Raw genomic sequence first — 14,094 nt, forward strand, 5'->3', positions numbered from 1 at the left:
TAACATAAGTTGAATTCTACTTTTTTGCCTGACCCAGAGCATACATCCAAATCTACAAAGAACAGCTTCACCAGAAGAGGACAGAAGTTTGGGCCAGCCCAGCCCTGAATCCTGCTGTAAATCTGTGAGGTGACCGGGAGAGGGGGCACTGCACAGGAAGTACTCTCACAATCCGACAGATTTTAAGCACTTTTTCAAGGAAGAGTGGGCTAATTTTGCTATGTGGAGGCTGGATACACTGATAGACTCCTACCCTAAAGGAATGAAAGCTGTAATAATAGTGAGAAGGATCAAGGATAAAGAGGGAGTTAGTCCTTGCTGCAGGTTAATGTGAGATCTCTGTGTGCTTGAGTTCCATACACACTTACACAACTGATACAAATCCTAGGGGCTTAGGTACCTCTGTACAATATGACAACCTGTGCATGAATGACAATTTGTCACAGTAATGACTATTTTCATGTAATGTAATCAAATCCAGATCATTTGAACATGCATTTGCAAATTTTGTTCTTGCTTGTGTTTCCAGAAGCAGAGCAACAACAATTATCTGACAACCTGCCTCCTCTAAATCAAATACAAACACTTCCCTGTTAAAACCATCCATCTATTCAGTCAATACAGGGTCGTGTTCAGTTCACTTGAAATACTTAGATTTGTAATGGACCTGCACAGCACATCTGTTGCTAGGCTGAGGTTCTTTTTATAGAAATCTTCCATTTCAATGAGCATGCGCTGTGCTGTTGAGCTGCTCATTGGTCGGTGATGGGGGTGGAGTGCATACCACAGACTTCATACACTTTCCAATAAAGGCTGCACTGACTGAACAGGGTTTTTCAAGTTTGGTGGGCTATAATGGGCTGCTAATTTTATTCTGTCAAACTGTCAGTTTTGCTGTAACAAATAATGTGTTACATGCCACTGATTCAGTCATTTTGTAGAAAACAGGGAACACTTCTATCAAGCATGATGCACTACGCAAGTGTTCAATTCCACTTATTCAGTTACCCTCACTTTCAAGGTTTTGTTAAGGTATTTATCATTTTTTTTAAAACAAACAAATGCAATATCGAATGACATAAAGCCTCAAGTCTTTATACCCACCTTCATTTCTGTGAAAAGGTTTTAGTCATTAACAGTGTTAGGAACTGACAATCTCAGTTCACCAAAGTAGTGAACAGGCTTAAAACACAATTTAGAAAAAAAAGTTTGAGGAACAAAAGAAAATGTTGTCAACATGTGCCTGGAAATAATTGTGTAATTGCTCATTAATTAACATGTTTGCACATACATTTCAAAAAGCTAAAAAGAATAACTTTAAAAGCACACAAGTAGACAAAGAAAACACACCTAAATTTGTTTTTTAATGTAGTTCTCAAGAGTTATGGCTAATGAAAGGGAAATGGGCTAAGTTTCAGTGGCCTGTGCTAAGATTTCTTTTAAAATAAAGGCTACTCTACACTCTGTGATACACTACAAGCTTGAAAATAACGTGTCATTAAAAATACGTTCATTTCATGTTTTAAGGTTACACGGGTTATTTGTTAAAAACTTACGTTGCATTTATTAATTTATCTCATTGCTAGCAAGAGAGAGCTTTACCTATTTTAACAATGATACATATATATTTTTAACTAGTGCTAAGTCACACTAAAAACTTTTAAAGTACGGTTAAAGTTGAGTCTGTTGTCTTGTTAGGCGGGCTGCTAGTGTTAGCTTGATGGGGCTGGAGAGGAAGTAGAGTTTGGCTTACGTTAGAGGAAAGTGGGCAGAGCCGTTGAAGGATATCAGCTCAGGCAGAGGCAGAGAGGAGGACACAACCAGCAGAGGAGCAAGGCGTCGACAGCAGAGGGGAGGAAGCGCGGAACGATGCTGCCGAAAGAGTCACAAAAACGACAAAAATCGCCCACAAGAGCGACACTGACCGTGGCAGATGACGGGGGATAGACACGGCCTGGGAAATGGGTAAGAACTGACCAGTAATAATACCTTATAAGCCGTAAAAGACGACTCAGGGGTGTATGGCAAAATGGTGGAAAGAACGACAGTTAGACGCAGTGTTGTGAAAATGGCCATGGTGTGTTGTCAGGGAAGAAAAGATATCAATCGAGGGAGTATATCCAGCTAATAATTTCGGTTTAGCTGTTGGAATATGTATGTTTTGTAGCTGTGTTTTGAGATAAGTTGGTTAGTATTTGGAAACGCAATTTGTTCTCGATCTGTTTGGAGTTATTTCAACCTACGCATTTAAAATTTGCTTTGTCCTTGAAAGGGCAAATGCCCTTGTATGAATTTGCTCGACGACATAATCAAAAAATCTGCAAACATTTAGTGTATTGAAGGTTGTATTGACATTGATGAACGTCAGTACACCATTATAAAGAAATTTTGCTTCTTTTCAGTTTAGTCGTTTTTGGGAGTTTTTCAGCGATTTGTAAATATGAAAATATGTGAAAAAATGTCAATTTTTCGCAAAATCTTATGACAGAGTGTACCAACATGGTAAAACCTTGAATTGAGCAAGTGATTGGTACTTAATACTTATAATTTATTAATAGTTTTTTATAAATTGCTGTAAGTTGTTTAAATGTATAAAAATTATGATTAACACAACATTTTCCATTGTAGGCATTGAACATAAACTTGAAGTGATTTGTTTGTCAAATAGAGGCTCTATATGTTATGAAAAGCTTACATATACTTCGAAATACAAAATAGGGTGTTGGCTTTTAACCCTTTCAGGAACTGACTGGAGAAGTAATTTAAATCTGTTCAGTTATTTGTTTTTCCCAGTAAAAATACACTTCCTGAACAATAAAGAATAACATAATTTTAAAAAGGGTTGACTACAAGTATGGGAATTTCTATGGAAGGTCAATATACCATATAATAAAGAATAAAGAATTTTATTTTTGTCAGTATCATTGCCTCTCAGACATTGTGGTAAATTTATCCAGATAATAGAGCAAAGATTAAACATTAGGTAACAAATTCCATACCATCTTTTATGGCTGATACTAAACTATAATGTCAAATTAAAACAATTAATACAACATTTACACAACAAAATGTTGCGTCAAAGCTTTTCTCAACAGGGTGTTACTGTCCAAGACAAATTTAGTTGCATTTTAGCCACTTTGACAAACAATGATAAAACATTTGTAAAATACATAAGTCTAATTACTTGCGCATTTTAAAATATGTTAATGAGCATTGAAATATTCTCACATATAATCTTTGACAGTCTTGTGAAGCCAGTAGTCATTTATGTCCCCACGTTTGTGCCAATGTATGATATGCTTTTGTTAGCTGTTATTACAAAATTGTAATAAACATATTTTGGTATTTTGCAGGATTCTACTGATGTTTCCAAGTTACATCAAAGAAGATGACCCAAGCTGAATGGTATGTTTCTGACAGAAAAATCATGTTTTTCAGTCTTACGTGCTAATTGCTATTACTGCTTATTTCATATAGCCAGTAGGGTGTGCTGTTGTCACATTTCCTTTCTGAATCTTTTGTTTCTTTTTTAAAGGGTTGACATTTAGCCACACTCACGAGGGCAAGAATTGATCGATCGGCAATATTTGCAGTGCAGTAGTGAATGTAAGTATTACTTTAAAGTTTGTTCAAATGTTTACTGAGAATCTCTTGTATGATATGTTATGTGGTCTTAATTTCTTCATCTGTGTCTAAATAAAGTAACTTATTTTACTTACAATGCTAATGTCTGAAAAATCATCAGCAGGAACAGTGTACATTGTGAATACTTAGTAAATGTAGTAACTAAACAAAGTACTTGTCATGTTTTGAGTATATCCTCTAGGCACTGTAGTGATGAAGGTTGACTGAATCAAATGACAATCGCAACTGAATGTTGCAAAGCTCTGCCCTCTAGTGAATGGTGCTACAAAGGCGTACATATAAAAAAATATATATTTATACGGTTTCAAATACCTAAAGGTACTTTATTGTTACTTTGTAACAGTAGTGTTAGTATTTTTAATTCCATCTCATTTAAAGTGTGTTGATTCTTAAGTCTTTGAGATATATCATTAAAATAGTTTGGTAGTTATGCATAATGTTGCAACCATTAACTACGGCATGGGATATGCTCCAAAGTTGTCTTTACAGAGGGAGGAGTGGGGTTTTTTTTGTTGTGTTTTGTTTTTTTACATTTCATTAATTTTTAAAATACTGATAAAAGTTGGACTGAAAGCATTTTAAACGTTAAAAACGGAGTAATTTAAATATATTTTATTCAAATTAACAGTTATTTTGAATAATTTCCAGATCTGGCGTGTGCTTTTGATGAGCTTCAGTCCTGAAAACTAACTTATGAAACTCTTAACTTTGTAACAATTATTGATTTTACCGTAACAGTGTATTATGGGGTCCTGATAACCGACAATCCAATCACAAGTAAAATCTTATGTAGAATATGAAAAAGCATATGCAAGCCTAATTTTGTTGGCTACTTTGTCCAAGGAGATATTTCATATCGCACGCTCATACCCAATTTTTTTCTTGTTAAGGCACACGTCAGACAAACTTAATGAATTTTGTTAAAGTTTCTTAAATTTTAGAACACCTCTTTAAGCATGGTCTAACTGTATGCAACACAAGTAAGCATTAGCGACAAAATCAACTTGATTAAATTGTTTCATATCGTAGTATTCTGACAGCCCTCAAATAACACAGTAGTACGGCACTCTGCCTATCCCCTGTCACCCTGTTCGTGATTTCTTCCGTCACTTACATTGACATGAACAAGAGAGAAGGAAAGAGGGAGATGACAAGATACCAGGAGTGTCAACAGGATGATTTTCTTAGTTTTCTTTCACTTTCTTTACTCATCAGAGCTGTAACACTTGTTTTACAAAGTGGGGTTAACCATGCATTGAAATGTCCAAATCTGTGTTTGACATGTGTTTTGACTTGTATCAAAATGGGGGTAAAACTTTAGGGCTCACAGCTTTCAAAGTTTTGAATGTGTTTATCCACATTTAGACTGAAAGAGTTAAATTCAAACTGTCAACAGGGAGGAATCTGTATTCAAAGAGTTCAGAATAAATATTCAATAGATGCAATGAGGACAGCAAGCAAGCGATGCTGTGCAATGCAATTTGATGTCTGAGGCTCACATGCTGTCAGGACACAGAGTTAGTATCACTTCTCCCTCACCGACCAATTAAAATCAAGAAGGGCGGGACTTCTCATATGATCTTTGTCAACAACAAGGCTGGAGATGGAACTAATGCTCATAGTTGTCATGCATTGTTATGTAGTGAACATTTCAAGTTCAACATCTGCAATATTCAGATTTTATATATGTATATATTTTAATATTTTCACATAGAAAAATCAGACATTAAGCATACAAAGCAGTTAATATCAGACATATTAGCCACTACTAAGAACACTGAAAGACAACTTAAGATTTATGTCAGAAATAAAGTAAGTAAGTAAACTTGAGTGAGAAGTGTTCTGAAACCGCATTATAGGACATGTGATGCAAGAGAGTTATGACCTTTCAGACTGGTTTTGGTTTTTCCTGCTGCGCAAGTCCACTCCAGCACGCACCATTACAGCTTTCATGCTAGGTGTGTGTGTGCTGCTAGTCGGCTGTTTCTCCCTTCTGTCACAGTCCTGTCTTCATAAGTTTTAGCTTAAGAAATCTTCCTACAAGTGACATGATTCATAGTATAGCCAAACTAGGCTGGAAAATTCAGAATAAGAGCATTCTGTAAAAACTACAGGGGTTACTCTTAAGTTATACTAAACCAGGCTTTCACCAACAGGAAGTGTTGTTGTACTGTGTTTTTCTTGTCGTGACATTCTATCAGTATGGAAACAGAGAGCCTCATGAATAGCTGATGTTCAAGGAACAACTTAATTAAACACATTTCAGCTAGTGACCGCCATCTGGGTCATCAAGAAATAGATTGCATATTTACTGCTGTGGTCTTGTGTATCTGTTAAAACAAAGTAAATGTGGCTCTCTATTTCAGTCAAGAGAAATTGTCGAGCCCTCTATTTACTAGATTTTCTGTGTCTGGTGCTAGATACATGCAGGCAGTCTGATAGACCTGACTTGTTAAGCAACCAAAATCAAAATCAAGCAGTGTTGCAGCAAAAGATGAAGAGAGATGACGCACATCTCTTGTGCCCAGTCTAAAATGGGCTTTAATGACAAAGTCAGCTTGCTTCCTTTGTTTCACTTTAGTTAGTGAAAAAAGTGGTGTGACATGATGGTTATCCCACCCTTTTCACTTTCCTTTCTGTTGCTTACATAGACATGTATAAGGAATAACAAGGGGGATTGAAAAGGTGCTAGGAGTGTCCTGCAGGAAGATTTTCATGATTTTCTCAAGCTTTTTTTTTTGGTTAACGGGGATTATTAGTTTGTTACACAGGTTTGGAGTTTTGGAGTGTTTTAATAAAACGTGTTTGAAACATGCTCCAACTTAGTGTTAACATGGGAAGCAAAACTTTATTTTACTCACTGCTGTCAAAGGCCCGTCTATACAAATCACCTCACTTCTGCTTCCCTTTGTCCAAAATAAACATGCTGAATTGCAAACTATCTACAAGGGAATGCAGAAATGCAAAGAGCAAATTCAAAGAGAGTTAAATATTAAGTAAAAGTGGTGTGGACAGTGAGCATGCAATGCTCAACAATGTCTGGTGTTGCATGCCCTAGGACACACTGATGGTGGACCCAGACCCTTTTTCTGCAATCTTAAAAATTATATCTCCAACCAATACTCCTCAGACAGTAACGCATGTTAGACAGAAAAAAGTACAGTTCAGCACAAGACAACAACCACCTGCTTGTTCTGAAGCCTTACAAGCTATGGATGATGCCATGAGAAACACTTGCTCCAAGCAAGCAATCATCCACCCCTGGTGCAGATAATAAGGCCTCCAAATGAATACCGCTAATTTGCAGTTCCTCAAATGGCCACTTGGGGCAGAAACAAAAAGCTAGTCAAAGCCTATACACCCATGTGCAAAAGCCCACCTGGACAGAAGCAAATAAACATGGCTGAATAATTGTAAGTCAGTACCCTGGCTGCACTGGACACTTGTGGTTCCTTTAAGATCCTTTTTTGATCATATGTGCCACTGAATTGCAAGAAGGAACTATATAAATTGACAGAAGCCCTTCTATTAAAAAGCCAAATATTAAAAATCTTACTTTGATAGTCAGAGGCCTAAAGCCAAACCCAAACAGAAGGCAAACAATTTGATAGTTAGACAATAAAACTGTGTTTGTTTAAAAAAAAAAAAAATGCAAAAGATGGTATTTTAACAGTCCAGAGAGGAGTCTTGGGTGCTCAATTTTTTAAAATACACAACCAAGCTTAAGCGCTTTCAATCTGTACAGTGATGTTCATTTTGATTCAGTACATGGCAGAAATAACTAGACATGATGCTCCATGGATCATATACCAAAGGCACTGCTAATTTTGCCCTAAACAAGAAAATTGTGCACATGTACAAAGTAGTTTGTACTTCTCAAAACAAAAGACTTGACGAAAAACTGTTTTGCATTTGGCCTTGTACACGTTGTTTACACAGGATGTCCATAACCATGCATGTAATTGCAATCACCAAAACAGTAGATTAGTTTCCCATATCTAATTCCTACAAATTAATATTAAGTTTGGGACCTAAGCCAGCTGATAAACAGTTATATTGATAAGGTTTGCCAAAATCCTTATTATTTCTTAGATTTTAATCCTTTAGAGTAATTCATGCCAGGCAATTTTTAAACAATGTGAATCAGAACCATACTGTTCCAACGATTTAAACCTTTAAGGATTTCTATGTGGACCATATGTTTGTTTTTATGGGGATCATTTATGGCTCTCTCTTTTTTTACAGGAGAGATGTGGACCACCTGGGAGGTTTACGAATTTTGAAGAAAAAGAAGACATCTCGGTAAGTTTTTACATTAACAAGTGTTCGTTCTTGTGCTGAATGAGTATTATGAAATAATAGAAATAGAACTCTTTTGTAAGTTGAGAACACAGCACTTACATTTTAAGCAGGCTTTTCCCAACATCTGATATTATTTTGCTGGATCAAAAAATGGTTTGCTGCTTTTAGCTCTTTTGGCTAGCCAGTAACCTAATGTTAGCTAATAATGTGCATGGACATGGGGTTTTACATGTACATCAACTTCAGTTCATGCACAACCACGTCCAGCTTGTGGCTACTCCTATAATAACTACATACACTTTATTTGGATTCATGCAGACATTAGCTATATTTCTTTTTGTTTTATTCAACAGAAAGAACTACCATTCTGCAGCAATAGCTGTAATCAAAATGTTTGTCTTTGAGTAGAATTCATGATAAATCTCAGTCAACACCATTCAACTTTGATTAGAATATCTTCTCAGATTTTGATCAGTAGATATATGACTCGGAGGATTGGTTGTAGGGTTTTGTTAATTGTTAATGGATGCTATTATGTTGACTATCTGCTGCTCTGTTGTGTCATTGCTGGCTCTGATATTGTCAATTCAGACATTGAATGGATCTTATTTTATTTTGGATTTGTTTGCCCACATGCCAGTGTTTCGTTGGTTTAAGCTTCATTATAATTAACTATATTTTTAGATATGACTGCTGTTTTGCCATTGTTAAGTGTATGCATATTAATTATACCCCTAGTGGTGAGTTGATGAGATGATTTGTAAGCTGCTGAAGCATTTTGTTTAGGTATCAGATAGCTGATAACTTTGAATTTAGCAAACAATATCTAAGTTCTTAGGCTTGACGGTAAATTGACAGAACTGCCGTTATATAGGAACAAAAATAAATACTCACTGACTAGCATGTAACAGTTATGATGCTGGAGGAGAAAAAACAATTAATTGTCAACATTTTGTCAAAAGGATGACTTTAAGATACATTTTTAAATGAACATCTCCAACTGAAACCTAGCTCAATGAGAAGCACTTGCCCAGTGCTAGCTTATGCGACTGATTACTAGCAGTGTAATTTTTAGCATTAATTTTAGCATAATTTCTCAAACTGTTAGGTAGTGAATTATTCCGTTTTTCAGTTGCACTGTGGGCTTACAACTTTTCCTTCTTTTTTATCCTATCAAGACCCCCATTCACCTGGATAATGCTGAAGTGAAGACAGCGTTGTTTAACGTGAAGATGGCAACTGATTTGGCTATTAGCCAAAGTTTGACAAGATGAAACTGTTTTCTGACTGGACTTTGATGTTTGGATTTTTTGATTTTTGTACTTCAACACGGACTGTGGAAGACCGTCGCTAGCAGTATAATGGACTTTTTGCAAAATGGCATTGTTCTCGGAAAAGCACAAAATCAGCAATTGTACATTTGATATTCAGATGTTGTTTTTTTAATAAAGTGTATGTACTCGTAATTTTCCTGGCTTTGTGTCTTAGCTAAACTGAAATACCACAGAGATATTTATCAATTTTGAGAACGCTGAAGTCGATGTAGCTTGGCTATTGTTGTAGCCAATTCGCCTCATGTTTTGTCTTTGCACTGACTTTATTAGTTACCGAAGTTTTGCCCATCAAATCATTAAACTGGTTATTTTTAAGCTTTAAGCTGGGTAAATGAGTTATGAAATAATTATTTTGCATTCGTATTGATTTGGTAGTAAATATTTTGTAAAGTAAAGAAAAATGGCTAGTGAAAATGCAACATTCTGCTTCGGTCCAGCGGTCTGTTTTAATGTAATTCAATGGTCATAAGAGTCAGTGAATTCAAGTTATTTGTTATGTAGTGCATTACAAGTAGTTTTAAAAGTTGTTCCAAAAATGGTTGCCAAAGGCTTTCTAAAATGGCTTCTTGCTGTCCTTCTTCCTGTCTGAGCAGGAAGTGATGAAATTGGTGCAGAAAATTATATACACATTTTAACAGCCTCCAAATATTCTTAACTTTTATAAAGTGGGAGTAGATGTTTCAACATTTACGTGGGGGTTTAGGGGAAAAAATGTATGTAATTTTCTATATAACTAACATTGAAACAAAATAAAAGGGGTGGGACTTAACATCACCTGAGTGCTGGGTAAATGGAAATAACGTCAATCAAAGGCAAAGCTTTCAGAGCTAGGAAGGAGCTCTACATGGCGGCTGAGCCTTGGGAAGGGTGCCATAGGCTTTCGGAAGACCGTTTTTCTTGCTCGTTTTTTCACCAAAATCGATCGATTTTGCTCTAAATCTTAGTGTTTACGTGAACGGTCGCTCTTTTATCGTAAATTTCGGGGTTTTGTAAGGTTTTCTGGCTGTTTTTCGGTGCCGTCTGAGCTGTGGGAGTGCTTGTCGTTGTTTTCCATACAGGGCTCTGGCAGCCATGGCGCGCCTCCATTTTTAGTGTGCTGCTCGGCTCTGTCTCTCTGAGTCTGACAGTAGATGTAGACTGTAAAGGCCTACAAGCTTTTTGAAACAAGTTTCTTTTTATAATTTATTTTTAAGTTATTATTTTTATATTTTGTTATTTTTATTCGAGTCGGGTTGAACCCTCTGACAAAGCGAACGCAAATCTAATAGTTCACTTTTAGGTTACCACCTTTCTCTTCATTGAATTACTGTGTTTACATCGTGTAGTGTATCAATATATGATTTTTTCATCTGCAAATCTGATTTTTCTTATCCTTCTTGTGATGACGCAGTTAGAATTAATTGCATGCGGCTTGATACGTGGACAATATTGAAAGACAAGTGTTGGATATTTTACTTATTGTAGAATCACTGGTCGTTTTTCTAGACTATTTTTTAAATAATCGCTGTAAATAATGACCTCTAAATCTTTCGATTTAATGTCTTTTTCATTCTTCGTGTCGCATTGCCTGGGTTTTAACTGCCACCTGAGCAAAGGCAACCTTACGGGACTTGAACGATAGTTCATGCCTCTAACTTTTTGACAGTAAATACCAGGACAAAAGATCATCCTTTCAAGATTGTCAAGGATACTACGATGATGAAGAATAAAAGTAAAAAACAAGAGGATGAAGGATCGACTCAAAGCAACGCATCAAGGTATGATCGTTTCACTTTTTTCCTTTTACCTTTCCTTAATGTGATTTGATTGTTTACATTGTCAAGCATGGTTGATCACCTGTGTATTCATTTGCTTCGTGGATTAATTGAAGTGCACCACTGTCATGAATGACCTTGCTATTGTTTAATAGCCACACCCTGATTTTTTCTACCATTTCTAACACTCAATACTGAGGTTTCAGGCCTATGTTAAGACATCATAGCTCACAAGATGAATGTTTTGGACTCAATTATCCTTCATTCTTTTGCATATGGGTTTTTCACAAACGTTTCATGTCCTATCGTCACAAAGTAAAATGACCTTGTCTTAGTAGTTGGTACTGCAATGCAGCATTTTAACATAGAAGTTGTTAGATTTTGTTCATTAAGAAACAACATATCTCATGATGTTATCTATGCTCATCAATACATCTAGTCCAGCTTAGATTGGCTGGATTTAAAATACTATGTCCTCAGTTATTTAGATTGATTTCACTTTGCTTTTGGAAACTCTTTTATTTTTATTACATTCTCTGTGATTTTCAATCTCTGCCTTCCAAAATATTTTATAGTAAGTCACAAATTTTTGAAGAAATTGGATTTTTCTCATGCACTGCAATTCCTGTTTTGTTTTCTTTATTAATTCTCAAGTTATTAAGTTGTAAATTATATTTTTGTGTTTCAGTAAAATTTAAAACTACATTTGAACAACTGTTTTGATGTTATGTCACTGTGTACATGCTTATGTAACTTATTCTTTAAATACAATATTATTCCAGTTATTTTTAGAGCATTATTGCAAAAACAGTCTCAACATTATCACAAGCCTATAAATACAATATTTTTTCTATCCTTAATCATATGATTGGTATTTATTTTTACTGGTTGAATTTACATGCATTTTCTATTTAAAGCAGATATTTATATATTGGCTTAAAGTATTGACTGATTTGTAATTTAACCTTCTGTTTTCAATGTCTGATATATTTTAAAGCAAAGTGTTCCTTTCTATTTTATCTGGTTTAATATGTATTGTCAGATGGTTATTATTTAAAGACCTGTGGCCTGGAATCTGTACACATAAATGTTGTTTTTGACACTGCTGTTTCAGTTTCTTCTCTTTAAAGGGCCAAATTTGAAAGTATATATCTGTCATCCTCAGCTATCTGAATCTTCAAACATCTAAACTTGAAACTCCACACTTTAATGCTCAATAAAGATGTCTTTAAATATCAGGTGATGTGCGTGCTGTCAGGATTATGCAAGAATTCAGAAAGTACACAAGAGGCCTGGTGATACTTCAAGACTTCAGAATAAATTCACAAATATTATGGATTCTTTTAGGTTCTGAGGAATAGAATTGCTGCCATATACTCACTTAAAAACATGCAGCTGTACCATAGCTGTTTTTTTACTGTAGAATAAAGAAAGCTGAATGATAAAGCAGGTGATCTCTCTACATTGTACTGATTGAACACTGCAGTATGTTACATCACGCTTGTAGTTTCTCTGTGGGATCTTGTGGCAGCCATTTTAGTCTTTTTCTGCTATGTGAAAAATGTCCTCTGCTCCTGATGACAGCCTAACTTTTTCATATTGGTATATGAATACTGGGACATGCAGAGTAGCAGAATGTGCAGCCAAAAGATTGGGGGATTTTTTGTTATGAATTATCTTCCTTAAATAACTATATTCAAGCTCTCCAGCGTCACAAAATGGCCCTTGCTTTGTGTGCCCAGCTTGCTCACTTGTCTGTATTAAAACTCTGCTCAGAGAACTACATGGAGGAGGAACAGGAAGAGTTCAGAGTCAGGAAAGCTTGCACACTCTGCTCCTATAGGCCAGAATTCCACCTAGCAACCAGCCAGCCAATGATAATTCAGAGGTTCTTTCTATGTCCCGCCTACCTTTGACCTCACTTAAAGCAGAAGGAGCCCTTCACTTCCGAGTTTGGTCATTGAAGCAGCTGAAAGTACCGGCTGTGAAATTTAAGAACCAAGGGAATGTTCCTTTTTTAACAGTAGTGCAGTAATGAATGTTTACTTCTGATCAGTCCAGTAATTACTGTATAGTTCTAGAAAAAGGAAAGTATAAATTTGGTCAATATTAACACATTAAACAGAGCAATAATAAATCCCTGAAATGTCTAATAGATTAAGAAACAGATAATGTGAAGTAATTCTTATCTTTGTAAGACACTTGAGTGTTTCAACACAGGCAGTCCATGCATGGCAGTGATTCCTGGAGCTCCATTTAGAGATGACACAGTGCCCCCGTGTGTCCAGATGTCATACTGGCAGGGAGAGACATTCTGTGGGGGTCACGTCACCAAGCTGTAATTTTTTTCCACCAGTGGTCAGTTTATAATGTAAACAAAGGCTCATTGTACATTTTTGCAAACAAAACAATGCATTTGTTAAAATATGCACCTGGATGTATCATTTAAGATGTAGCTTCATGATTTCAAGGGTTGGGTACAATATTTGAGCACTCCCTTGTGTCGACAATATACTATAGTTTTTTCACTTCCAAGGAGTCATTATATAATAACAATTATGCTTATTTTGCCCTCATATCTTGTTTTTTCTTCTTGCTTCTGAATATTTCACAACTTCAGACCTCTGATAAAAATAATCTGACAAATACTTGTAGTTCATTCAATCACAAATTTGAGGAACTGCTCAGCACTCGTATTCAATCACAGCCATGTTTTTTGATGAAAGTTTCCAAGTAGCAACGGTCTTATTTAGAAGTATCAGAGCCCATTAAGTTTAAACTCACTTGCATATAGTCTGGATATAATTATCTATGATGATCAGTTTTATTGATATTTATACACATAATGAATAATGTGTGGGAACAGGATTTAGTGTACTAAAAGCAGGAGTGCCCATGTAAAACGTAGTTTATTCAATATAAAGTCTTGTTGACTAATAATTCAGCATCATGGTAATTCTATCTTTTTAATCATTACTGTTTAAACTGAACCTTTTTATCACTTGGAATAGAAGATTAGAAAGGATGCAGATTAATGAATATGCTGCTTAAACTTCAGC

At 35.7% G+C, this 14,094-nt stretch overlaps 1 protein-coding gene across 3 annotated transcripts in view; it reads left to right on the forward strand.

Annotated features, from left to right (window-relative positions):
• Positions 1–1,732: 1,732 nt before the first annotated feature.
• Positions 1,733–14,094, forward strand: part of chd2 (chromodomain helicase DNA binding protein 2) — a 30,817-nt gene continuing 18,455 nt past the window's right edge. For 2 of the 3 annotated variants that reach the window (XM_041795650.1, XM_041795651.1), the window contains exons 1-5: positions 1,733–1,965; positions 3,354–3,405; positions 3,536–3,606; positions 7,891–7,947; positions 9,126–11,038. In XM_041795650.1, coding sequence (XP_041651584.1) covers positions 10,977–11,038 — 62 coding nt within the window. In that variant the 5' untranslated portion in view covers positions 1,733–1,965; positions 3,354–3,405; positions 3,536–3,606; positions 7,891–7,947; positions 9,126–10,976. The remainder of the gene's footprint in view (positions 1,966–3,353; positions 3,406–3,535; positions 3,607–7,890; positions 7,948–9,125; positions 11,039–14,094) is intronic. The other variant, XM_041795649.1, reaches the window with a different exon arrangement.

The sequence above is a fragment of the Cheilinus undulatus genome, linkage group 9 (genome assembly GCF_018320785.1).
Source record: "Cheilinus undulatus linkage group 9, ASM1832078v1, whole genome shotgun sequence".
NCBI classification, from domain to species: Eukaryota; Metazoa; Chordata; class Actinopteri; order Labriformes; family Labridae; genus Cheilinus; species Cheilinus undulatus.